Source organism: Cottoperca gobio, chromosome 20 (genome assembly GCF_900634415.1).
Source record: "Cottoperca gobio chromosome 20, fCotGob3.1, whole genome shotgun sequence".
NCBI lineage: Eukaryota > Metazoa > Chordata > Actinopteri > Perciformes > Bovichtidae > Cottoperca > Cottoperca gobio.
In genome coordinates this window covers 16,043,780-16,070,321 of record NC_041374.1, presented here as the reverse complement: position 1 = coordinate 16,070,321, position 26,542 = coordinate 16,043,780, and the positions used below count along the sequence as shown (strand labels likewise).

Here is a 26,542-nt window from a genome sequence, read left to right as displayed (position 1 = left end):
ACACTGACTATACACTACAAGTTAAGCACAAAACAGAAAACAGACCAACTAAAAAGCCACATATGTTTCTTGGAGTTAAAAGGAGAGTGAGTATTAAACCCCTTTCAGACATGCACCCCTTTACATTAATCTGGTAGACATGTTGGTCTCATGTCTGAATTAGTGTCCTGGCCATTTTTATGTAAAAGTCATGACGGTAAAGTTTCAGGATCACTTCCAACACTGCACAAGTCTGAATCGAATGCCATCAGATTAATGTAAAGACCAAAGCGGCACAGGCTTAAACATGTAGAAATATGTGTCTGTCATGTCTGAATGATGGTCGACAAATGACAAACATCCATCACTTTTAAAAGATATATTAAGTAAGCAATGTTACGCAGCCTACTCCATGTCTGAAAAGGGCTTGTAGTTGCGATACATATTAATGCTAATATTTATCGCTGTCTACGGAATAAGGTGATAATATATCAATGTTATGTTTACAGCTTGGTGATGAAGTCATCTGGCTACTTTTAGCGACTTATAATTAGAAATAGTGCTAGCTACTTTAATTGGGAAAGACTTGGCAACATTGCACATATTGTTTTGTGTCGTAAATCGAGCCTTCATGTTCCCGGGTGAGCTGACAGAATTGCAGAGTGAAAGCGAAGCTTATAGGGAACCCATCTAAACGCATTTAATAATAAGTACATTTACTACATAATGTTAAATTAAAGCAAGAAAATCTATTAGTCTATTGCTACTTTAACAATGGGAAAAATGAATTGTATAATGTAAAAGGGGTCATTTGTAATATGTGTATATACAACTGTTTGATAGCATAGTTTCGTTAAATGTTATAAGATGATAATTATGTTGATGTTAAAACATTAAAAACATTAAAATTGTGCATTTTCAGTGGAACGGGTGTTAAAGAATTAGAACATGTGGACTAGTATAATCATATTATTATTTTACCAATATACAGTAGAATTGGAAGAAGCTAAAGATAAAAATCTTTAAGAATACATTTCCTGCATGATATATAAAGAACATTTTTATACAGGGAACATTGTTGCACAGGACACTGTAACCAGTGGCTAGGATTTCATGTCAATCCCCTCACTTAACTGTATTCATTCATCAAGCAGGTGTGCAGCTATGAGATAAACTGAACATATCATAATAATATTAATAATAAGCCTGCCACTCATCCAGCAAGTATGTGTGCAAGTGCATGTTTGTGTGTAAGTGCGTGCGGGCATGCATCTGTAGAGGGGGTGCATGATGGTGTGTGTCCTCGCTGGTATGCCAACCATCCCATTCCTCTTTGTCCACTTCTCAAAATAACCCCCGACCCCAGCAGCAGCTGAGACAGACAGACAGACTCCACAGAACAGAAAGAGAGATGGAAGAGGGATAGAGGGTAGCAGAGGGAAAGAGACAGGGATTACAGAGCAAAGAGATGATAGAGATGCTTGGATCCCCTAACACATCTCCAGGGAGGATATTAGCTTGTCGCATCATATCATCTGCTAACAGAGCTTACATACCAGGATAACCAGTAACCTACAACTAGAAGTTATTTTGGGATCTAAAATGTGCAGATATATAGCTCCGGTGGTTCCCTGAGACCACACTCTACATTTGATTTTGCTTTAGTGTAAAAAGTATAAATAAAATAAAGGAGAACATTTTCAGCTTTTTTTTAGGAAAAACTCTCAACCCTGAACTACTGTCCAAAGGTCAACAGTAGAAGAGACGCTTTATGCAGGATCAGTAAGTTGTGACTGAGTGGAACTATGTATGTGCATAGGTCTTTTTTCCCTCTCGACAAGCAAGAGTCCACACATTTCCATTAAATTAGAAATCAGCCCAGAATAGTTTGTTTTAGCTTAGTTAGATTATGTTGCGTAAACATGCCCTGTCACTTAATTAAGTATCCTGGTGTCATGTGCTAGTTAGTCATGAATCTTTCCCCACAGCAGTAACATATATCCAGTCATCCCAGGCTGGTGGCTGGTGGAGAGGGAAAGGGTGTGGGCACAAGGGAAGACAAGAGGACAACTGAAGGGTAGGCTGAAGTAAATTTGAAAATATGGAGGTTTGGGTAATCCAAACCCAGCTAATCACAGCTCCATTCAGGGTCAGTAAATTATTGTTTAGATCAACCTCAGGTTTCCTCTTAGAGTAACCCTCTCTCTCTCTCAAACCCACCATTGTAAGCATAACGATCAAAAAAAAAAAGGCTTCGGCTTTTTCTGTCTGTCACGTGACCCTTGTCTCGTTGCGGTCCTCCGAGAGAAGAAACATTGGTAGGCGGAAGTTGACTAGTGATGTTAGAGGACGGCATAAAAGGTAATTCGTGTCTGCTGCTCTGTATTTTCATTTGTCTGTGTCTAAATTAGTACTTCGTGATAGCACTTCTGCTTTAATGCTTCTCATTACAACTGTTTAAATGCAGAAGTTTCCTTATAACATCTTGCTGCTAATGTTTTGTTGTGTTAGCTTGGACGTGTTAAGCTAGGCTAACGTTACTAACGTTAACGTTGCTTTAGTTATGAGACTGCGTGCTTGGAGCGAAACGAGTGCTGTGTTAAAACTCCTTTCGTTCCAATAGTCCGAGGTATTTGACATTAAACATTGTGTTAGTCTAACACGGATGCGTTATGCTAGACATTGTAGCCCTGCGATATTAATCCCAAAAATGTTTGTATTTTGTATTCTAATGCATGAATAAATAAATAAATATCCAGCAAAACACTTCACATACAGCATGTGAGCTAATAATTAAACAAGTCCCTTCATTCAATTCTTGTGCACTTTCAGATATCATAGAACAGGCAGCAGAGTTCACACTCTAATAACTTTATGATCACTTGATGGAAAATCATGAAAGAACAGAGAAAACTTTCTCTCTCTCTCTCTCTCTCTCTCTCTCTCTCTCTCTCTCTCTCTCTCTCTCTCTCTCTCTCTCTCTCTCTCTCTCTCTCTCTCTCTGCCAAATAACGGGTGGCGTAGCTTGTGCTTTGTGGCTCTTTAAATGTCTTGTCATGTCTGAATAAAGCCTCAATGAACATTAATGTAATTAATGTCTGAATGACAAAAATCCATCCCTTACAACAGATAGGTGAAGCCAGCAATATTATGTATTCCATGTGTGAAGAAGGCTTTAGAGGGGAGAAACTCAGATTGACACATGACATGACTGTTGTACTGATGGAATGAGTGCTGTGGAATGTACATAATACTGGATTTAAGGAAGTGTTAAGCCTACCAACAAACGGCATCAACAAATAAAAATGGAAGCGGATCAGGAAACTTGCAATGCCCCCTATAATAATTTGATAATTTGAGGTAAAGATATTACAATTGTGAGGTTCCAAAGTATGGCTACTTAAGGCTTAGCATAAATTGATTTTGCTGTATTTATGTTTTTCTCAGTTGAAACAGACGACGCAGACGGGATCATCATCGGAAGTGTTGGAATACTTTCAGTCGGTCTGGTAGTCTAAGAAGGTATGGACTCACTCACACTGCAGAGGAACTACCACTGTGAACAATGTGGCAGCACTTTCAGCCAACTAAATGCATACGAATTACACGTGCATACCCACACTATAGAAACACCGTACTGCTGCGACAAGTGTGGGAGACATTTCAGCAACCGGAGTTCATACAGAAAACACCTGTTTAACCATACTGGACCATACCAATGTGACCAATGTGAAAAGAGTTTCAGTTACTTGTGTCATTACAAGAGGCACCTGCGGGTCCACACCGGAGAGAAACCATACCAGTGTGACCAATGCGAAAAGAGATTCAGTTTGTTAAGTAGTTACAAGGACCACCAACGTGTGCACACCGGAGAGAAGCCGTACCAGTGTGATCAGTGTGAAAAGGGTTTCAGTCGCTTAAGTAATTACAAGACACACCAGCGTGTCCACACTGGAGAGAAGCCACACCGGTGTGAACAATGTGGAAAGAGTTTCCGTTTCTTAAGTGATTATAAGAGACACCTGCGTATCCACACTGGAGAGAAGCCTTACCGCTGTGAACAATGTGGGAAGAGTTTCAGTAGCGCAAGTCACTACAAGAGACACCTGTTTGTCCACTCTGGAGAGAAGCCATACCAGTGTGACCACTGTGGAAAACAATTTACAGAGTCCAATGATTATAACAGACACCTGCGTACCCACACTGGTGAGAAACCATATCCGTGTGAACAATGTGAAAAGAGATACTCTCATTTAAGCAGTTACAATCAACACCTGCGGTGCCACACTGGAGAGAAACCATACTGGTGTTCTCAATGTAAAAGATTATTTGCTTGGCCAAAATCCTTGAAGGTACATCGTTGTGTTGATGTAGATGAAAAGAGTTTTGACTGAGTTTAGGAGTGAAAGACAGACTCCCGTTGTGGATACAGATTACCTACCTAAGCATGAGGGATTCACAGGAAACTCCAGGGAAACTTTATGCAGACGACAGGCTAACAAGGTCACCTACTTCATTGTGCCCGGCTGTTGCATGGAAAACTACTTGAACTCTGTGCAGCAGGAAATCAGAATGTTGCTGCAGTTATTATTAGAAATTATTACTGGCTGATACTCAGATAAGGGGTGATATATTCTAATGAGCCTGCATGTCACATAGGAAGGAGAGCCAAATTGGAAGGGCTTGTTCCCATGTTTTCTGACTGAGGCTGCCCACAAAAAACTGACTGGAATGTTTTATTAAACAGTTTGTGGGTTGGTTAGGCACTCCATCATACCTAAATGTACAGTATGTGCACAAACACTAAGGATTACATTTGAATTGTTCAATATCTGAGATATTTTTTCAAAAGATAAAAATGAGAATATAACTATTTCTGTTTTCAAAATGTTGTTAAACTGCCCTTCTTTCCTTTTTGTAAAATTAAATTTCCCCAAAACCTCTATTAAGATGTTTATTTCTTCAGGAGGAGGTGGTATGTGAGAACAGTGAACATCTCAAGGCGGAATGTGGGGAAGTCACCATGCTTGTTTGCCTGATGTGAGTAAAGAATGAAGAAATCACTTAAATTATTCTGTGTATTTTGTCAGATTTTATGATTTGGTACTGCGGCTGCACCCATTCATCTTGCACAAATGAACACCGCTGTATCAAACTGAGTCAGAGGTTAGCAGTCATCGTGAGGTTTCTTGCCTGAGGTGTAACTCAACATGTTCAACATTGTACCATTCCAGCCATGGATTTCTGTTACATCAGTGCTTTACCCCGACTCATCTCGTTAAAACACATTGGTTCCTCCACAGCTATATTCTGGGTATAGTTTTAAAATGCTACACATGATGAACTGTAAAGATTCGGGGGTTTGCTGAAAACATTTGGGGCCGAAGCACTGTAAGCGCCTGGGTCTCAGAGTATCATTAACATTGTGGCCCCATGTGAGTTTACCTGTAGGTATTGAAGAGAATGAAGTCTCAGCTACTGTTTCTTCCCACACCTGTGCTTGTGTAGAGAGTGAACACTGTCAGGTATCCAAAGACTATCAACCCCCCCAGACGGTTTAAGTATGTCTGTGCTTGATGGACATCAGAGATCAAGATATCACTGTAATGAGGGAATTCTTCTAATGTATCAACGCGTACGGCGTCTTTGTATTTTGATTTGACTGAGTTATGACTCTGATAAAAAGCGGTGGTAACACGGTGGGGTTAAGTCTGTTAAGAGCGCATTATCTGTGCATAGATAATGTATTTGTATGTATAAACCCCATAGTTCAGATACTGAGCTGCAGTGACCCCATGAATAGAGCAAGAGACCTGTGCAAACACAGTCAATCCACCAGAGGTCACCATCAGAACACAAATGCCTTGTCATCGGATTTGCATCAATCACGTGTTCTGCTGAATCTGGAGCCCATGGTGGATGTGCATAGCGAATATGATGAACGTTTATTGATAATTAAAATAAAAAAACTTAAAGAATGTGCTACAGCACCCCCTATTGTTGGATTTCCACCCAAACAAAATCTAAAAATGACACCGTACAAACAAAGAAACTTTTCATGTGACTTGCTAGCAAAGTACAAGAGCAAGAAAACTCACATTTTTCAAGGATTTGCGGGGAAAACAGTTTTAACCGGAAATGGGTGTAACCTATTTTAGGAGATGCAGCTTGATATAAGGAACGAATATAACGTTTTTGAATGTGGAATGAGTTATGAACAAAAACACACAGCGCCCCCCTATGGTTGACCTGAGTCATTGCATTTGTGGGCTAGGGTTTGAACAATGTCATACCTACCCTGAAAATTAGATTTTGTTGCAGAAAAAAAGAAATGAACAATGTGTTTGGTGCTGGACCCTAACATTAACACTATTTCTCAACAATAGGATTATGACGTTCAACGTAAATGTCATAAATCTAATATATTTAAGGCTGTAAAAAGAAATCCATTAAGAACGCATAGTGCCATTTTGTAATCACTGATCATGTCTACTTCTTTTTTATGATTTTGTCTGTCATCATCTTTTATGTTTTATCTGCCGGCTGTCACAGACTGCAGACTCACCCAGCTGTGATTCACCTGCACACATTTGTACAGACGGTTACTGTCACACACAATGTAACTGGATGAAGTCCAGATGAAAAGTGTACTCATATTCTCTGCGTCTCTCTGCACACACACACACGCACACACGCACACACGCACATCTGTCCCTTATGAATATTGCAGCCCATAGGATCTCATTACAAACAGCATGCCATCTGCACACTGTTTGACAAAAACAAGCCCCATCACATTTCCTACCTCCTCTGTAACTATTTCCACAGTACGTCATCCCCTGTGTGATATGTTTTCTGCCAAACAATTTCCGATGCTTTGTTTGGTCACTTAATTTTACCCAATTAGTTTTATCGGTTAATCATTAAGTCTATGAAGCCTCAAAAAATCCAAACCTTGCCATCGAACAAAGCAAGACGTCTTCACGTCCTGCTTTGTTCGATCAAAAGATATTGAATTTACAGAGATATGTGACAACTGCAAAAAGCTGGAATCTTTTCTTTTTTCCCTCTATTTTTGCTTGAAAAATTACTGAAACTATTAATTAATTATTAAAACAGGTGACTAATTGTATTGATCGACAAATAGTTTTAGCTCTACATATGTACAAATCAGTTCACCGACTAATTCTTTACTCAGTGTCCACTTATTCGATTTTTTATGCATTTTGTGGCCTTCGTCAGCAAATGGAGTTTGCTCAGTTGTCATAAAGAACGAGGAAGACATATTCAATCGAAAATATTAATAAAATGCAATTTTATAAGATTATTTACAAATACATTCATAAATATTTTAAATGTTAAATAAAAGAAAGGGTTACTGTTTTTTTGTCAATGCTTTTTCTGGTTTTTAAAATTGGATCTATTCTTTATTTCATGATACACAAAAGGAAAAGCAAGGTTTGTGCAGCCTGTATTCAGTGGTAGCATGTGGGATTTTGTAATTCTTCCACTGATTTGTGTGAAAGCGGAGAGATTTTAAGTCTGTGCTTTAAAACGACAGACCTTCCTAGTGTTAAACTATATAAAGCCTTTGAGTCTCGAGTACGAAGATTGTCTTCCAAACACATGTAGGTGTGGCAGCTGGGCCTCTGCTACTCACAGCGTCTCTGTACACTCTTACATCATGTTCCCCCCTGAGATTTGTTCAGACTACAGACCCAGGATGTTCCGTTTATGACCCGCCACAGTCCGTTGTGTCAGGGGGAGCACAATGACACAGCAATGGGGGATCCATCTTACAATAAAAGCTTCCTTTCATGCTATAGCGCTGACCCACAAGCACGCATCGTTGCCTTCAGTAATTTCCCCAACACAGCTGAAGCAGTCTAAAGTACCGTGAGTGCTGCCATGGAGAAAACTTTATCAAGGAGCACTTAGTGTAACTGCCAACCTTGGTCTTGGTTCTGAGACTGAATTTAAAGAGGGACCATGAGCAATGCAAGTTAATCAGCTTTAAAAACTAATGATATAAAAACACAAACACTGCAAAGTTAACTAACAAATAATTACAATAAATCGGATTACACGCTCAAACGTGTCACATTCTTAATTTTTTTTCCATCTTGACGTTAAAAACAAAAAGCTATAAGTCAAGAGGGCTAAATGTATCTCACTCAAGCACCCTGACAACAACTTCACCTCAACAGCCAGTTTGTTCTGTTCCATCCCAGAGGACAGTCTCTATGACAACAGAGACGGATGAGAGGAGACTGTCTGTAGATTACTGATCTATGGTTCTAAAGAGCCAAAACTAATCACGCACAAACCTGCTCTTTTCCATAAATCTATTGTTCAGGGAAAGTGTAATGACCCAAATCTAAATAGTGATTATTATTTTTTTTATCAAATTGACAGTATAATTAAAATATTGGTGTGGTTAATCTAATGTACAAACTTTAGCAGGCTCTCCACATGAACACAATAATAATGACTTGTTGATGTATGGAAGCCCATCACTGCCAGGGAAGAAAAATAAATAAATAAAATCAAAAGATTCATGATCAATCAGGTTTGTGTCTTTGTTAATTAAGTTGAAGTTTTGAGATAATAAGTAAAAAATGTTTTCGATATTCAGCCAAATGATGAGACTATAAATCAAAGGTTTTAGATAATATATCTGTTTTTGAGATGATGAGTCAAATGTTTTACTTATTAAGTCAAATTTACGAGCTATTAGAGTACATTTTTATCATTACTATTTATTTTACTAATGTTTTACCATGCATAACTTTTCATATGTGTTTCTCTTTTCTGACTTTTCCCCATAAATAAATGAATACTTTTATCACATCAAGACTTTTATTTGCTGTAAGAAAGTGTCATGCCTTAGTGAACCACACACTACACTACACATGTCACAATGACAGAGCGAACATGTCACATTTTCTTAACAGAACCGGATCTGGATTATCTGCTTTCCTGAGACAAAGATGAAGGCTTTGTTACCCTCAACACTTGCAGCTGTGGTTGTGCTGTAAAAGCCACATCTGTTCTCACCCAGCTTAAGGAAAAAGTAATCTGCCTTTCATTTTGTCCAATCTGCAAGTCACCCTGATTTGAAGTGAAGCGTTTAGCCGGCGGATAAGAAAAACAGCATGGACATGGAAGATTACAAGTTACTTTGTCGGCTCTGCATTTAAGTCTCACACCCTGAGTGTGCTGCATCCAAGGCAAGAATATCCACACAAAGAATACATTGTACACATTCATTTGTAATATCAATTGGAAACTGAACTGTGCAATAAAGCACTTTCCATGGACTCTTCTTTCATTTTTTTTATCAGGAGCTGAACTGAATTAACTTTTATGACTCAACACAGCCACCACAACACCCCCACTTACCCTCCCACCCGTCGGTCATCCAACTGTCCTGCCAGCTGTCTATTTTATATGTCCATGTCGCACCCTTCAAGCAATTAATGTCTGAGTTAACCACAATATTCTCTCCTGTGGAGTTTTGGATAGCTGAAAAGTAAATGACAGACTATTTGACACGGTTAATATGCAAGCTGAGATGCTAATATTAGACAGGGTACATACACACATACAAACAGGTGGCTTTACAGAGGGCACATATGTAATAGGAGTGAAAATGTGATAAAACTCAAGTTTAAAGCCCAGGTTCTTTGCAATAATAAACTGTACATCATTTAATAGTTACATTGTTTATTCACTGCATTGCATGACACATACTTAAAACATTAAATATGAATGTATATCAATAAATAGCTTGTATTTGTACTTCAAAATAGCTTAAATCAATGGATAGATTATATAACAACAGGCCCCCAGGACACAGACATGTAAAAGGCTTCCCACCCTTCCAACAAAGACGCAAAAAAACCAGACTGATTTTGCATCTCTTTGGGGTCATTTTGCGTATGCCTTTGTGTCCTCCCCTCTGACCCCGCCCCTCACAACGTGTAATGTCCCACATTAGAGCTTTATGGACATGGTCTATGAATCTTTCAGAGACTCTTTATCCCTGAAACAGTATTCATTCAATCATTTATTGATTCATCACATCATCAGTGTGGGCTGTTTTATTGTATTAAAAACAATTGATGTTCTTTCTAAAGGTTCTAGCTTTCTGCTAAACCATATTTGTATTTACCATGATAGCATTGTAAGGGGTGCTTCATGACCTATTTTGTTGTAGTGTGTTCCAGTTGTTCAGTGAAACAACCTGTTGCTTTTTACAAGGCAATCGCTTATGTAAGTTCTGTGAAGGGGGTAATGTTATCAACCCTCTTTGTGTGTCTACCAGAGTGACGTCTGAACGGATTCCCCTTGAATTGGGTGAACAAGTGGGTCTTTGCCAAAGAACAATTAATTAAATTGGGTTGGTGAGCTTGATCTGGGATTTCCGACACCAGATGTTAATTTGTTTATTATGGAATCAACATAGATAGAAACTTGATTCAAAGCCGATATTGTTGTGAAAGGAAAAGCTTAAAACGTAGAGATGTTTTTTGAAAGAGAGCCCTATGCTTTCATGTGTGTCAATCTGAACTGACTTTTATTTGGGTGACAGGTATGTTGTGAGACCTGTCACTGTAGACTACAGTATGTATCAAAAACTGTCTGGAAACATGAGAGGTCATCCTATCCTGAGGTATTGACAAACCATTTATTCTAAGCTATAACATATCAAAGTTGTTATGGCGAGGTGTTGGCAAATGACTAAACCATCACTAATTTTTAAATTAGAATGATTTATTGACTTTCCGTGACAGGCTATTGATAGTGTGGGGGATGTACAGAGTGAGTGTTAATTACCCTATCATTTTGAGACCATTAAAGAAACGTGTAATGAGTTTAGTGTGATATGCCAGTACATGTGCTCACTTGAGATAGCAGGGCACTGTCTCACATGCACTATTTTAAGAAGTGTTCTACGTAGCTGTTTTGTCTTGCATTCATTTTAAAGGTATAAATCTAAAATGAATATATTTCATATATATTTTACAGTACGTTTAGAGTCTAGAGATATACTCTGAAACATACAGAGAAAATTAAGATGCATTTGTACTGGTATGACAATATTTAAAAAATATTTGTAGACTGGATAAAATATTTTGCTGAATGATGATGGAAATTATTTTTCTTAGTGTTTTTAAATAATCAAACAAGTTACAGAGAAATTATATTATGGGTAGGATATCATTAAATTGATGCAGAACTCGCTCAATTCCACAACAAAAACAATTCAAGCACTCTGATTTGCTTCTGGGGTGATTGACGGCGCTCTTTGGCCCTCTCAGCCAATGAGGGAAGGCCTAGGGCGGGAACGTCTATACTGTAATCAATCCTGTGATCAGCCCGTGAGCGTGTGTGTTCAGTTGAACGCTGTGCTGTGTGTTCGCACTCATTGAGTGTGATCAGCAGAGGTAAGAAGCCGGGCGGTGTATTTTTCCTCCATTTAAAGTGCGACAGACGGTGTAAGAAGGAGGGACATGGGCGAAAGATTTGTGGTAGTCCCGGTTGAGAGAGGAGTTGGGGTCGCCGCGGAGGGGGAGCACTTGGACGCGGTTGTCGCTGACCCGGCACCGGACACCAGCAGCGGCGGTGGCACAGTGGAGGAAAAAGAGGCGGGGGAGAACTCCGTGTTCGAGTCGCAGGACCCCAACGCTGTGGTGCCTATCCTAGAGTACAACAGGGAGCCCAACAAGTATGGTAAGCCGTGACAAACTCCGTGTCCCACTTCTTAACTCATCTATTTACCAGAGGATTAACCGTCGCATTTCACTTGTCTGGCTGTTTGTCCTCCTGTAGTTATGTAATGAGACCGGGGCGTCAGTACCCCAACACTGACACAAAGGACACACCTAGCGTTAATATCAGTCACAAAAAGAAAAACTTATGTTAAACATTCTTTGGTTAAGTTATTGTGAACAAATAATTTGTCACCAAACACTTCACTGAGAAAATTGCCACTTAATGAGAGACAGTGCGTTCGAAGATTTTGCTAGTTTAAACTGTTTTTCGATAAGACGGAACATACATATTTGCATTAGCGTTTTATCAAAATTTGCCTCACTTTTATGAGCAGTCTGTGTTAACCTCACTGTGCATTCCCCTTCTGTAACTTGAACAGACCACAGTTTCTTCTTTATATTTTAAGAGTGCAAGACTAGTTGGTATGACTAGATTTCGACACTTGCACTTATAATGTAAATAACCCAATTTTAGTCCTAAACAATGGAGAGCACAAAGGAAGTTTGAGGTCGGCTTAACGCATCTTTTGTTCACTATCTTGTTATTTAAATTCTATATAGTGCTCAAATGATCCTGCAGAAAGCAAGATGTGCCTGTGGTACTTTGTCATTAAAAATTGAATAATTTCCTCACTATGGGCTTTTATTTCTAAAAGACATTTTAACTTTATATATGACAAGGTATTTCCATTGTATCCTTTTTAAAATCCACTGTAGGGGCACTGCTGCTGTTTTTCTTAATTGAATATATCTCTCCCTCGCTGAACCATCATTTGGCTGCAGTCTGTATTCTAATCGTTGTTCAACCTGTTGCTCACACATTTGGTGCTTCTGAAGCAACAAGCTGAGGGTTAGTGTGCAGAAATAATTGCCTGGCACTCAGGCCATGCATGCATGCTGAATTACAGTGTGCTCATAGCTAAGTGTGTGCGCGCGTGTGTGTATACAATCTGTAGTGTGTATTGACACAGATCGTTTTGATAAACTGTGCTTAGCTGCCAAAATCGGTCTCTTTATGTGTGGTTTGTTTGGAATATAGTTTGTTTTGATGAACATGGGTCCCTACTTTCTACTAATATTTAGATTCACACAGGCTTTTTCATATGTCGCAGTAAAAAGAAAGAAAAGGTTATCATTGAACAAATGATTTCAGCAATAGAAAATGGAAACGTATGGATGAAAAAATGAGTGCTCAACTGCGGTGACTATTGTGTACTGGTGATGAATCATGGCGAGAGTGTTGCTATTGACATATTGTATCAGGGTGTTATGTTAGGTCCAATAAAAAATATCTCCCAGGGCCAGCATATGACACTGGTATATTCTCACCTGTAGTTTGTTTTTCAATGTAGAAATCAGTACTTCCACCTCAGAGAAGTATCCTCTTCTATGATACAAGGACAGGTTGGCACTTGTCTATTCAGTTTTAATGCATGGATTGAATTTCATTTGAAATCAGATTAAGTTACTAAGAAGAACATTGGTTTACTGTGCATGTGCATGTGCATGTGCATGTGCACACCCACAGTAGCTTGTGTCTGCAATGTCTGGGCTTGTCACAGCCTTTGCTTTGCATTTCTGTCACCTAGACAATGACAGAGGATGTTGTGTGTGAGCTTTAATCAGCAAACATTATAATCTGTGAACTATTTGTTAGATGACTTTGAAGAAGATTGTATCCCCTCCGTGGACACATACTCAACTGGGTGGTGGCACAATGAAAGAATGTGGCTTTGTAATATGATTATGGTGTTTCTATCATTTGTGTGTGTGTTTTAACAGTTAAGATAGACAAAGTTAATTAGGTTATTCAACCCTGTGGGAAATGTTGTCCTCTTTGATTGTCCTCTTCTTTTGACACAGCCTAACTATGTAGGAGCAGAAGTTGTCCATGTCTCAAAGGATGAGATGCTCTTTTTGCTGTTTTATTGAATATCTTTGGGTTTTGGACTGTTGAAGATTTACAACCTTTTGGACATTTTATAGACTAAACAAGAAAATGAAACCACTTGAACTAATTTTAACATCTTTAAGTATCTGCTAAACTGCATAATGTAAAAAGATTGGGCTGTTGGACAGTGAATTTGATACTAAACAGATATATTTTGGGTGGAGGATTGTTTCAACCTGTGTCAGTGACTGACATGCTAATATTTTCACTGGATAATGAAACCTGGACTTAAGGAGTCATGCATCTTATTAGTAAATATTGACCCTTTGTTTTGTGAGTTATTTGCTCTGGATTTTAATTTCCTCAGTTCCTTCCTCTACTGCAGTCATTGCAATCAATACATGACTGATAGCATACTGCCTACTTATTTTGCTGTAATCTATTTACTGATTGGCTACTAGATTTGTCTGCTAAATGAAATTCCTGGATGATGAAGTTGATAACCATACTGTAGCAGATAATGTTTAGATAATGGATTGACAGGCATTTCCTTTAAAAATACACCACCTTTCTGGGATGATTGAGTGTTATGTGATTAAACTAAATATATTTGGAACTCTAGCTGTATTTGGAAATGGTGTTACTCTTGTCATTGAGGTTGCACAACAAATGTATAAGGGGAGATTAAGTAACATTGTAAAGAGGAAGCAGTGGTTGTGAAGAAGTGTAATTTATAAATTCTAGAAAAGCAGATACTGTTGTCTGAATCATAGTTTGTTTCACTGGCTTGCCCTCCTTTTTAAAGCCTACCAGGCAATCTGTAAATATGCTTTATGTTCCGTGTCTGAAGCAGAGGACACGCTGGGAGTTAAGTAAACAAAGTGTGTATACATGGTTAAATATATAGTATATTGTACATATTCTAAGAATTATTGTATGTGTTGAAACAAGTATGCTATGTAAACAGAGTGTCCATAGATGTAATAAATATATTAATAGTTAATGAAATCACATGAGGAAGTTTTAGGGTGCAACAGATGATGCGCCCTGCTGCTTGCTTAAGTAGGATGACTAAGATTGCATTTGGATTTATGAGAGATTAAGCAGTCAGTGAATGATAGATGGGGCTCTAAAGGGATAAGAGTCTCCAAAAGGTGTCAGATTTGAACTCGGATAGTACTCAGAGAGTGACTGTCAATCTATCGCTCTGGCAGTTTGCACACTGGCAGATCTTTGGGGTTGGGAAACAGAACAGTAGCACAGTAGGCTTCGTACTTATACTACCTGTTGTAGCTGAGGCACTTTAGCAATAATACATGCCTCATGTGCTCAGTGCTATTGCTGTGATGTGTTATCAGATTTTCCTTATTTTGGACTGGAAGATTTATAAAAAGAGATGCGTATAATAGATTATATTACTATGAACACGGTGACTTTTCCCATCACGATTAGGCTAATTTACTTGTCATGCAGTAAAAGGTAACAGTTGAATTGTGTCTTCTGTGCCTCTGGAGAAGCTTTCTCAAAGTCTGAGAAAATAACCCTGACTGTGTCATAAGGGTTATTTCGAGACCCTACACATTTTAAATAGAAAGCCTGTGTTACAAATCGGAGGTGTGGAATTTGAAAGATGTAATGTTGCTGTTTGACTGGCAGGAAGGGTCTTATGAAAAGATGCTGTTAACTGCATTATGGGAAATGTAGGAGCCAGTTGTTTCTGGAGCTTAACCATATTAGGGACTATACATCAGAATGTCTGCTTTGATTTTATCTTTTGCAAGTCCCCCAACTTTATCAAAGTGTAATTGCCTGAGTACCACATTGAGATCACTGATGAACTACTTACAAGCTTTACATAACAAATCATAGCTAAAAACATAGGTTTACATAGTAGATAAAGCATAGCTATTGTTTAGTGATTTGAGGATGGGGCCAGTGTAACTGGGTTAGGCTAAGTAAATGAATGTTCAGAATGTCCCCACCACACAGCATTATGTTTGCATACATGTCCTGTGCGTTCATGTTTAAAAGGGCACGCACCTTTGGCTATCATATGCCTGCCCTCTGTTTTATTTGGAGCCAGCAGTCCGCACATGTACACCAACTGGGACCTGGCTTCCACTATATCTGTTCCTGCTCCCAGTGTGGGCCTCCCAGTCTTGCTGCCTCCCCTGCCAATCCTCCAAGGGATGTTTGTTCCAGTGCTCCCTATTTACATGCAACACTCAGGACATGGGGTGTGTCCCTCTCTAGTCAGGCAGGAGAACTTTTAGAGAACTTTTCCTTCTCTTTTGGGAAATGCACACAGGCACAGTTTAGCCCAATCTTTGAAAAAAAGGGCATTATACCAGTTTAACAGTAAACTTAATAATGCAAGTTTAGCCTCTCATGAGAGACGGAGTCTGTCAGTGTCATTTCTGCTGTAAATGCTTCTTTCACTCAACCCCTGTCCCAAAGGCATGCAGGGACACAGCTTTCTTGTCTTACAATTATTGAGTCACTACACAATCCTACATTATCCCGTCCATCAAACCTTGTTATTTGTCACCATTATAAGCCTTTTTGTGCCTACTAGCCATAAAACGTTTGACAAGTATTACTGGCTCCATCCTTAAATGTATTTACTTTTTTTTGTCACATTAATTACATTTAGCGATAAACATATACATTCAAGTACAACATATTAATAACAATTCCTAAGTAGTAGAGGAATTTACTGTATCTGTATTGTCAACTCCTGTCATGGCCTTTCAGAGACTGTTTTAGCAATCATTACAGATTTACTTATCCGCAACACAATGAATATGCTATCTCTCCTCTCTCTTGCTTATTAGCAAAGATAAATATACAAAACATTCAGGAAGGCGCTTCTCATTTCAGCCGGCAACCGACCATCACTTTTGCATCAAGTAGCATGTGAAAAATAAGGCTACAGATGCATAATCATGTAGGTGTGTGTGTGTGTATATATATATATATGTATGTACTGTATGTATGTATGTATGTATGTAATATATATAGATATATGTGTGTGGTAATAATATATGTGGGTGTGTGTGAGTGTGTATATATTATATATAATATTATATATCTATATGGTATATAGAGATATATTATGTGTATATAATATATATATATCTATATTATATATAATATATATATCTATCTCTATTTTTATATATTAGATATAGAGTTTAATATATATATATATATATCTATATATATCTATTTCTAGGCTCTATCTCTATATATCTATATATATATAATCTCTCTATATATTATAGCTATAGATTTATGTCTGTCATGTCTCTCTCTCTATCTCCTCTCTCTCTCATCTCCTGTCTCTCTCTCTCTGTCTGTTCTCTCTCTCTCCTGTTGTCTCTACTCTCTCTCTTCTCTCTCTCTCTCTCTCTCTCTCTCTCTATCTCTTTCTATCTTCTCTCTCTCTCTCTCTCTCTCTCTCTCTCATCTCTCATCTCTCTCTCTCTCTTCTCTCTCCCTCCCTACCTCCATCCAGATCTCTCTCTCTCTCTCCTCTCTCTCTCTCTCTCTCTCTCTCTCTCTCTCTCCTCTCTAGCTCTCTCTTCTCTCTCTCTCTCTCTCCTCTCTCTCCTCTCTCTCTCTCTCTCTCTCTCTCTCTATCTCTCCTCTCTCTCTCTCTCTCTCTCTCTCTCTCTCTCTCTCTCTCCTTCTCTCTCTTCTCTCTCTATCTCTCTCTTCTCTCTCTCCTCAGAGAGCTCTCCTCTCTTCTCTCTCTCTCTATATCTCTCTCTCTCTCTCTCTATATCTCTCTCTCTCTCTCTCTCTCTATCTAGCCTCTCTCTCTATCTCTATCTGCTCTCCCCTCCACTCTCTCTCTCCCTCTCTATCTCTCTCTCTCTTCTCTATCTCTCTCTCCTCTCTCTCTCTCTCTATCTCTCTCTATCTATCCTGTCTGTGTATGTGTATCTATGTCTCTCGTGTGTGTGTGTGTGTATATATGTATATGGGCAGATGCCCAGTAATTAAAGGTTCGGATGGGAATTGGGGCCAACTGGATTGAGAGATCCCTAAATAATATTATATTATTATATATATATATATATATATATATATATATATATATATATATAATATTATTATTATTATTATTATGCACAATGTCTGCTAATCAATGCACCGGACTTACTCGATATGGAAACAGTAATCAACCTGAAATCCTGTTCTTATCTTTCTTATGCTCTGTACATAAAAGTGAAGCTGGTGTTTATTTCATACACACAATGCATGTGGTCAGATTGATAACAGTAACAGTTTTCCAGCAGCTACTGAATAGACATTGAACAGACATTGTGGGAAAAACTACTTAACAGGTTTTCCCCTTGAGGTTCTTTACATTTGCTGTTGGTACTCATGGGTTTTTCCAGCTCTTGGTCAGCAGGAGGTGTAGGGCTAAGTAAGGCATTTACAGTGAGTCATTTTGGCCTTATTGCCTTTGCTATTGCAATAAATACTGTTTTTGGATAAAATATCCTCAAATGTGGCCTTTTCGAAATTACATCCTGTTTAGGTGTTCATGTCATTGAGTCCAGCCCAGGTGTATGCAAGAGGAAAAGTCAGCTAGGTACAGTTTTCTGTGCATATCAGATGTCAGAAATGTTTAGGGAGACTTGTGAGTATCATGTTCTGTCTCTGAATGAAGATGCCAAGGATAACCTTTTTAACACAAGCAGCCTTAATGTTTACAGTACAGTTAAAAGAGCCGGAGATTAAACTGATACAGTGGAAGCTTCAATCCGTTTTCAGCATGACTTCCTCTGAGCTGTCTGCCCAAAAAAGAAATAAGCTGACAAAACACTTGAGCCAACTTCTGTTTTTCCTAAACTTACTCACGGGTTGATTTGAATAGCCACTCCAGCTACCTGGAAAATCAAGAGAGTTAAAAGACCAAGCTGAACTGGCGTCAGTTTGCCATTATATGCCTGACTTCATTTACCAGCTCAGCTAAGTGTTCCTGTAAGTGTAACCACAAAAGTATGTTTTCCCAATTGTCAATTTTGAAACCAGGTTTCCAAAAGAATATTCATCATTTGCGTTGCTTCTCGGCTTGTTTATTTATTTTAGATTGCGTTGTCGACTCTCCTGTGTAAATGAAACATCTGGTGCCATATTTGTAAACGATGCATCAGCACAAAAAGCATTCATACGTCATTTCCCACACATAAACTGTTATTCGTGCAGTGAGTGTGCGCATCTCACGCATACTACAGACCAGGCGTACACACACATATAAGGTGAAAGACAGAACCATATAAGAAGAGAACGTTTCTGTAGGTTGTTTGCCAATCTCACTGATTGAGTCATTACTTTCTACAAATAAAAGCAGAGGGTACTTCTTAATTGTTTATGAGTTCTGCATCTTTTCATTTTTATTTATTTAGATTTGATCATACTGTTAATGCTCTATTAATTTGATCCTAAATTGTAAAGCATTTTGCTGAGTGTTGCAATATTGCAGCTATTATTAATCATTGATTTTTTTCTGACGTTTAATAATGATGATTGAGATGTCACCATATGGGATTTACTGTAGCCTACAGGTGCTATAAATTGCCTCAGCTGTGCGTAATGGCAGCTGTTCTGGTACTGTTGGAAGCACACTGATGCGAAACAATGTGAAACTTCTTCTTTACCGCTTTTCATTGACAGGCCTCTCTGTCTCTAGCGACATGCAAACGGTTGATAAAGGGCCTTTCAACAGCCGTTTTATGACCAACACTTAAAGAAGATCGTCACCTTACTTGCTCTTAAAACAATTCCTGTAGCCAATACATGAGACTCAAGTTTCAACTGAATGTAAGCACTAAGCGTATTTTATTCGCAAGTACTTCTAAACTGGTAATGGAGTTTGAAATTAGACCTGATAACAGAAGACCCAGCATTCACAGAAAAGGTAAAAAGAAATATAAAGGGGACACACGCCTTCGCCTCAAACGAGAGGAAAGTGTCACCTGAGCCTGTTGTGTCAAATACAGTTTAGTGGATGACTGGCAGGCAAGTGTGCTGTCACCTGAGATGGTTGAGGTGTGGTTGTCCACGTGTGCAGTAAAGTCATTACAGACTTCATGTTGCCTCGAATCATGCAGTGAGAGGTGTTTCCCCTTCCTTAGATAATTTACTGTGGTTTACCTTGACTGTGATTCTCTGATTGTGATTAGTGTGATTTATTTTCCATCATTATCATCACCTCAATTGATTTGGATGTATGTATGGCAGCTAAGGTCTCCTTTACAGACCAATAAAGAAAAGTCATGGAAATGTTTCTGAAAGGAAACTAAAAGGTTAAGTCACCCTTTTTACAGTCAGACATTAGGAAAATCTGACTGAATAATGATGGCTGGCTTTGTTTCCCCTTCAGTTTCTCTGAGTCAGTGCTTGTTAAAAAATAACCTTTCCCTTTGCCAGTTTACACCTGATTACACAGGTTTCTGTTAAAACGGTGAGGTGTTTTTAAATGGTGGTACTCTGCGGATTTTATTGCAGCCTCTTAGTCTAGATGTGTAAAAATTATAGAACAAATTGTTTGTCCATATTTTGTCATGATTGTGGTTAAACGGGTGTATTTTTGGATTTGATGCTCTTCTGCTATCTGCTGCATAATGAGTGAGTGAGTTTTTATTTTGTCTAATAATAAATTGTATTTTACGGAAAGTCTACTCACGTTAACATACATGTTGCATAGGAATCAGGCCTATTCACTGTACGTGCCTGTTTTTAGCTTTCAGAGAACTGTGTTATCGAATTTACACAGTGCAAGTTCCATTCAAATGGCTTGTGTAAGCACACAATCTCACACAGACCAACTGTACACTACCTGCCGAGCTCCAAAAGGCATTAAGCTGAAGCCTATGGTAAAGAGAGAGTCAAACAATCCAGTAAACTTTCTCATGAGTTGTTAGTGGACCAACCCTGAGCTAAAATACTGCAGAATATTGTTTGTGCATTCATCAAGTGGCAAGAAACAATTCTCTAGTGAGATGCCCGAGTCTGCTGGATGTATAGTAATTTTCTGCTAACACTTTATTCATAACAGTATAGTATATCAAGGGTTTGTCTTTTCTCTACCTTCTGGCCTCTTTCAATCAAAAATCATGTAATGCAGTTTTAAGAGCAGGAGGAAGTAATAGAGACTAAGGGAAGATGCCATGTGACAAAGGCTATGACTCATACCCACATGACATGATTAAGATATGTTCCTCTTGCTTGTTAGCCACCATGATTTCCTTTAGATTTATGCAATTTTCATCCATTCATTGTTTTTCTACACAGTATTTCACTGCATCATTCTGTATAATGATCCTCACAAGAAAGCTGGCATTCCCAATTCCCCCACCAGAGGGCACTATCAGTTACTGGTAGGGATTTAGTGTGTCACTAAAAAGCTCTTGAGCAGGGAGGATGATGACGTCACAGACATATGAAGAGATCTGACTTTGCTGCCTGCTGTCAAATTGTACATGTAGTTTTAACTTTGTCTACAATGTCTACTTATTTTTATAGATCAGGATTTATTTATAATGGAAATGTATGTAGTGTAGATTGTTATCTTATATGGGTCAAAATAAAAGACTTGTCAATCAATTGGGGGGGGGGAGACAACAGGTTACATTACCTTACCTTTTTGTTTACATTTTGATCATGTGTCCTTTATGAAACATATTGAAATAACCTTTTTTTTTTCAATTTGGGCCGCCAAACATCTCTTCACAGCCTAATTTATCATAAAGAATCAAACCCATGACAGAGAAAAGGGGGAATGCAAAGAAATGTAGTGTTAGATGTGAGGTCATTGAAGATAATAAAAATCAGGGAGTTGTGAAACAACAGGTGGAATTATCTCCATTTTAGTTAGAAAGAAAGAAAGTGTCCATCAGAAGAGAGCTCAGCAGTGTCCTTGGGCTGTACTTGGTGTATCTGTTGCAAATCCGGTCTCCTCCCATCATCCCTTGTGGAATCAATCAATACATCTATTTTGGGATTAGAAATCTGAGCCGATGGAGAAGAAGTTCAGGTCAGTTGAACTGTTGTGATTTTCTGGCCAGATAAATTCATCACTGTCTGTGGAGCTAGTCTGAAACCATATACTGTATACATTTCTGAAGACAAGATTCCAATAAATGAAAAGACATGGATATACAAAGAATCCTCAGTGAGTTATATCCCCTCACTGGATGCACAGAGAAATCCCCAATATGATATGATTCAGGTTTAGCCTACTGTAATAACGGACTAACTTCTGACTAACCCCACTCAGTGCAGATTTCCCATTTAGTGTTACTGTCTTGTGTTTAAAAGAACTGAACAGAACATAATAAACATTTAGTATGTCCAGGCATCCATGCTTTACTAATTGTTCTACTTAGGTTTATAAAGGGGGGAGGGGAACTGTCTGGGAACTGCTTATGTCACAACATTTTAGTTTTCAGTCTCCACTGTGGATTGTTGTAAATTTCCTCATAAAAGGATCATTGTCCTCCAGGCCTTGATACACCGACTGTCCCTGAGAAGCAGTCTGCCTGTCTGGTAAATTAATTAGCGGATGCCAGTTACATCACTGCTCATCCACTGAGCAGGGAGTAGATAAGTGCTCTCTTTGTTACCTTAGAAGCACCATAATACTTAGTGAACATTACGTTTTTTAGATCACGGTATTGATTAATGCACTGCCTTCCTTTCACATTCCCTATGATTCTAGGAATGGTAGCTGCTTCAGACAATATGTTGGCTGCCAGGCTTATTTACTAAACATTTGATTTGCCTGTAGCATTGAGCTAGTCTCATATTTGCAACCGCACCCACTTACTGGATTTATGATGTTTCATTGAAACCATTGTTTTCATTGAAACCTGCCATCTCCATAGCAGGACAAAGTATTTCTAAAATACCCGATTGGATAGCTATTATAGTATATGACAAGAGAGGTGTTCTGGTAAATGGATTTCTTCTTTATATAGTGAATTACAGACTTTACATGAGTCCCTTTCTTGTTGTTAGTTTGAAATTACACTTGTTTGTTGACAGATGAAACAAGTTGAGTGGAAGGTTTTCAGATGGACAATATTTATCAGTCTTAAAAAAAACACTTTGCTAGAGGATGACTATGTTTTCCTGACAGTATTCAAGCGGAAAAAAAACAGAGCAACCAAACAGTGGCGTGAGTGAAATGTTTCACTGACCGCAAGCTGAATCTGGTCATTTCAATTCTACAGAAATGTAACCGAAAGGCTAGTATTTGTATATAAGTGGGCTGTTGTGGCAGATTAGGATAAGAAAATAAAGATTGTTGTAACCCTAGGTTACAGGTACAAATGTAAACTGTTATAGAATGGAAAAATTGATGCCATTTTTATCACTACCACAAACAAATCATTATAATTGGTCTAATCTGGTGAAATATAGCATTCTAACTAAGCCAGTGCTAAATATTTCAAAGTTCCATCAAGATGTCTCTATAGTCAAAGCCTGGATACCTCTGAAGTCAAAACTCTCTAAACATTATAGTACCAGATGGCATTTTCTCACTCTGGCTCAGTCTTTGTAAAGTTACTCTTGCACAAGTTGCAATGCTAAAAAAGAGACTATGCTTTCCGGTAAGTTGGTCACTCTGCCTCTCTGCCTCTGTCTCCTTCTGCCCCTCCTCCTTCCTTTCCTATTTCCCGCAGCCCCCACCCTTCACTATATTGATCTTGTATGTCGTCATGTTGGGGAACTAAAGTGGGGGGGGGGGGGGGGTAACTTGTTCTGGGTGGGTCTCCAGATGTTAAGCAACCAAACGAGGCTCCAGGGCTGTAGCGTTGCGAAAGGGCTGCTGAATGAGTGAAAGAGCATTCACTGCTGTGACCTTTTCATCAAGCAGGGTTTCTTTCAGCATTTCCCATCACACAGGGGTGTTGGCTAGTTGGGTTGAGACATAATACCATGTAATCACTTTCACTGCGCTCCTGACCTTGAGGAAATGACTCATTGTTTTTGGATTAGTAATAAGGTCAGCTAATGGCCGACACTTTCCCCCGTATACTCTATGTTAATAAAATGCCACTACGCACATTTTCTCAGGCTTTGAATCTAACAAAAATTCCATAATTCTCAGGTGGGTGTTTGTCTCTGTTGTTAACCCTGAACCTAGTATTTCAGAGGTTGCTCTGAAGAGATAAGGGCACGAAGTGGACACTTGTATTGATTCAGTTGCCTCCCCACTCTATGCCTCCATCAGTTTCCTTTCTCCCTCCCTGTGTATTTGTGTCTTTTCGCAGTATCATACTTCTATTGAGATGTACATCTAATGCAGAAGTTAAGTCTGTGTGCATGTGTGCTGACACACTACCGGGGTGTGTGTTTAGACGAAGGCCAGTATATGTCTTTAAATTCAGCCCTGCCCACTTATGACTATGCACATGGGGTCAAATAACACTGCATAGGAAGTGAGGAAATGTATATGTGTCCATTTGTGTGCACGCAAACTTTTTTCAGTGGAGCAGCTCTGGACTTCCTCCTCTCTGAACAAAGGCTAACATTGCCGGCTTTTGTTGTGCGTGAGACAGAGCAACATTCCTGGGTAGAGGATCTGCCTTAGGCACAGAAAGAGCCATATGTATGGTCTCACACAGTCATGAGCACAAATACATGTTTTTTGCTAGTCTGTGTTTTTGTGGGTACTGCCCCCACTGGGCGGGGCAGTCGTGCTCTCCCTTATTTGGATAGTTGGTGCGTAGGGGGGTCAGGGTCACATGGGTATACAGCAGAATCCTAGCGATAGGGGAAAAAAACACTAACCCACCGACGTCTGCCCATGAGAGTAAAGTACACCAGCGCAGTAAGTCTGAAAAAGCAAACAACTGAGAAGGAGAGCAAGACAGAAGAGAGGACTGACAGCTGTTGGACAGAGGAAGAGAGAGAGGAGCAACAGAACAGAGAGGGAGGGAGGGGGAGGAGAGAGGAGAAAGAGATAAGAGAGTGTAGCAAACAGGAGACATTGAGGGGAAGCACATGGTGTAAAAATGCCCACCAACTTCACTGTGGTCCCAGTGAAGGACAACACTAGAAAGGCAAAAAGGGGCAGCGAGGAGGATGGTGTTGATGACAACAATGTGCTGAAAGAGGAGGAGGAAGGAGCCACAGGTGAGATCCGATGTTTTTGTTTTTTAAGCTCTGCCAGGTGGGTGCAAATGAGATATGTAATGCTCATTCAAAGTTCTCAATTTTAATGCTTTACTAATGTTCAGTTAGTGAAGTGAGACTTTACAGTCTTTACACCTTTTTTAAAGGTTGAAACATATCTTTACTTTTCTGTCACAGTAGATAGAGAAGTAGTCCCGGAAAGTTTGCTTTGCTTACCATGCTCAAGTACTGTGTCCTATGTTTGTCATAACAACGGTTTATGGGCTCTGTGTGGGTGGATAATGTGTAGGGAATACAGTGGATTTTATGGAAGGGTTGTTGAGATGAGTTTCCCTCACATGACACTGCCACTCAAGGGAGTTCAACCTGAACTCTCATTCCATGCCAGTGTTTCCCCTTTGGACTGATTATCTTCCCTATTTCCCTTTTATTTACCCCGTCCACACCATCAGCTTGACTGTTTTATTTATTTATATTCTTGTTCTTCTTCTATTTTTTTTTATTGCTTCAATATTCTGCCAGGTTTCTTAGTGTCTGTAGTAACAAACACAGGAACAACAACATCGATGCTGTAATTGGGACACCAATGACTTTCGCATCTCCTAACATCTCTTTGTGTTGATTACCATTAGCATGCAACAACCTCTGACATGACTCACACTCTGAAGACCTTTTCAGTGAACTTTAGTGTGCAGCAACAGAACCGTCGCAGGCTGCAACAGATAGCACTCGTAGATGTATATGTGAAGTTTAGCTAAATCTGTTTTGAATTAGAAAACCGGGAAATACTTTGTGAAGCCTGTAATGTATGTGTGTAATGTATGTATAATGTATGTAATGTATTTATTGGTAACTGTTACTTGTGAACAGTTGGCTCAACTTTGCCCCACTTATCTGAATGCCTTTTTCTGACACGGAATTCATTCAACCTGACATCAATGTAGCATTAGCATTAACCGGATATCAACCTGTCTGAAAGCATAAAGCCAGGGCAATATTTGTAAAACTTTTTCTTTTTCTTCTTCTTATTGTTTGTTTTTAGAATTTTCGGCATGGGGAGGTCATGGACTGCGTATTTAACAAACCTCTCTAACACTCCATTTTTTCCCAGACTGTTGTTATTGAAGTTGCTGCTTTTACAGCACGTCGCATGGCGCTTCCAGTATTTAATTTCTGCTGTGGAGCTGCAATTACGGCTGCTTGCTGGGTAAGATTTTACAGACTGTGGGAGAGAGAATGGCATTTTATTATCACAGTTATGCAGGATATCCTACTGTGGTGTGCTTTGGTTTCCCCTGTGCGTGTTTTCTGCACATGCAACCATTTGTCTCTGTCAATGGCTGTAGTGACAACAATAGTGGGAGAGCAGGGGATGACATGTCAGAAAGTGCATGCACTGGATCTGAAGCCACAAAACGATGGCCTTTAACTTGGCTTGTAGAAGCATCAGGACCACACACTTTATTTTCTTTGCACTGCTAGTGGTTTAAGGAGAACTATTCTATTGTCTACATTAATCCACAGGTCATCATTCAAACTCAAACTGTACAATATTCTTACGTTTTCATCTGGGCTGTCTGATTTGTTGAGAAATTAATGGCTACAATATGGTCGAATGATACTGACAGACTGGGAAGGGAGATTGGTTGAAGGTTTAGTAGTGAGGGTCCGTCATAGCATAAATGTTGTCTGCTCATGAGCATGTTGTGCAGGGAGGGCTCGGTCAAAAAGCAGTCAC

General features: G+C 39.1%; 2 protein-coding genes across 7 annotated transcripts in view; both read left to right on the top strand.

The window, feature by feature from the left end:
• Positions 1 to 2,040: 2,040 nt before the first annotated feature.
• LOC115025830 (zinc finger protein 239-like) lies at positions 2,041 to 9,288 on the top strand. Of its 3 annotated transcripts, XM_029458308.1 has the most exons (4): positions 2,041 to 2,340; positions 3,427 to 4,185; positions 4,946 to 5,019; positions 8,934 to 9,288. In XM_029458308.1, the coding sequence occupies exons 2-3, from the start codon at positions 3,504 to 3,506 to the stop codon at positions 4,960 to 4,962; spliced, it is 699 nt and encodes a 232-aa protein (XP_029314168.1). In that variant the 5' UTR covers positions 2,041 to 2,340; positions 3,427 to 3,503; the 3' UTR covers positions 4,963 to 5,019; positions 8,934 to 9,288. The 3 variants fall into 3 exon arrangements, with proteins under 3 accessions (XP_029314168.1, XP_029314166.1, XP_029314167.1); XM_029458306.1 differs by lacking the exon at positions 8,934 to 9,288 and having other exon boundaries at positions 2,239 to 2,340; positions 3,427 to 5,016; XM_029458307.1 differs by lacking the exons at positions 2,041 to 2,340; positions 8,934 to 9,288 and adding an exon at positions 3,197 to 3,339 and having other exon boundaries at positions 3,427 to 5,016.
• Positions 9,289 to 11,374: 2,086 nt separating this feature from the next.
• The window catches only part of slc12a7b (solute carrier family 12 member 7b), a 57,909-nt gene continuing 42,741 nt past the window's right edge, over positions 11,375 to 26,542 (top strand). For 3 of the 4 annotated variants that reach the window (XM_029457307.1, XM_029457306.1, XM_029457310.1), the window contains exon 1: positions 11,375 to 11,715. In XM_029457307.1, the coding sequence (XP_029313167.1) occupies positions 11,496 to 11,715 (220 nt within the window). In that variant the 5' untranslated portion in view covers positions 11,375 to 11,495. Of the gene's footprint in view, positions 11,716 to 24,442; positions 24,805 to 26,542 lie in introns of those variants that run through there. The other variant, XM_029457308.1, reaches the window with a different exon arrangement.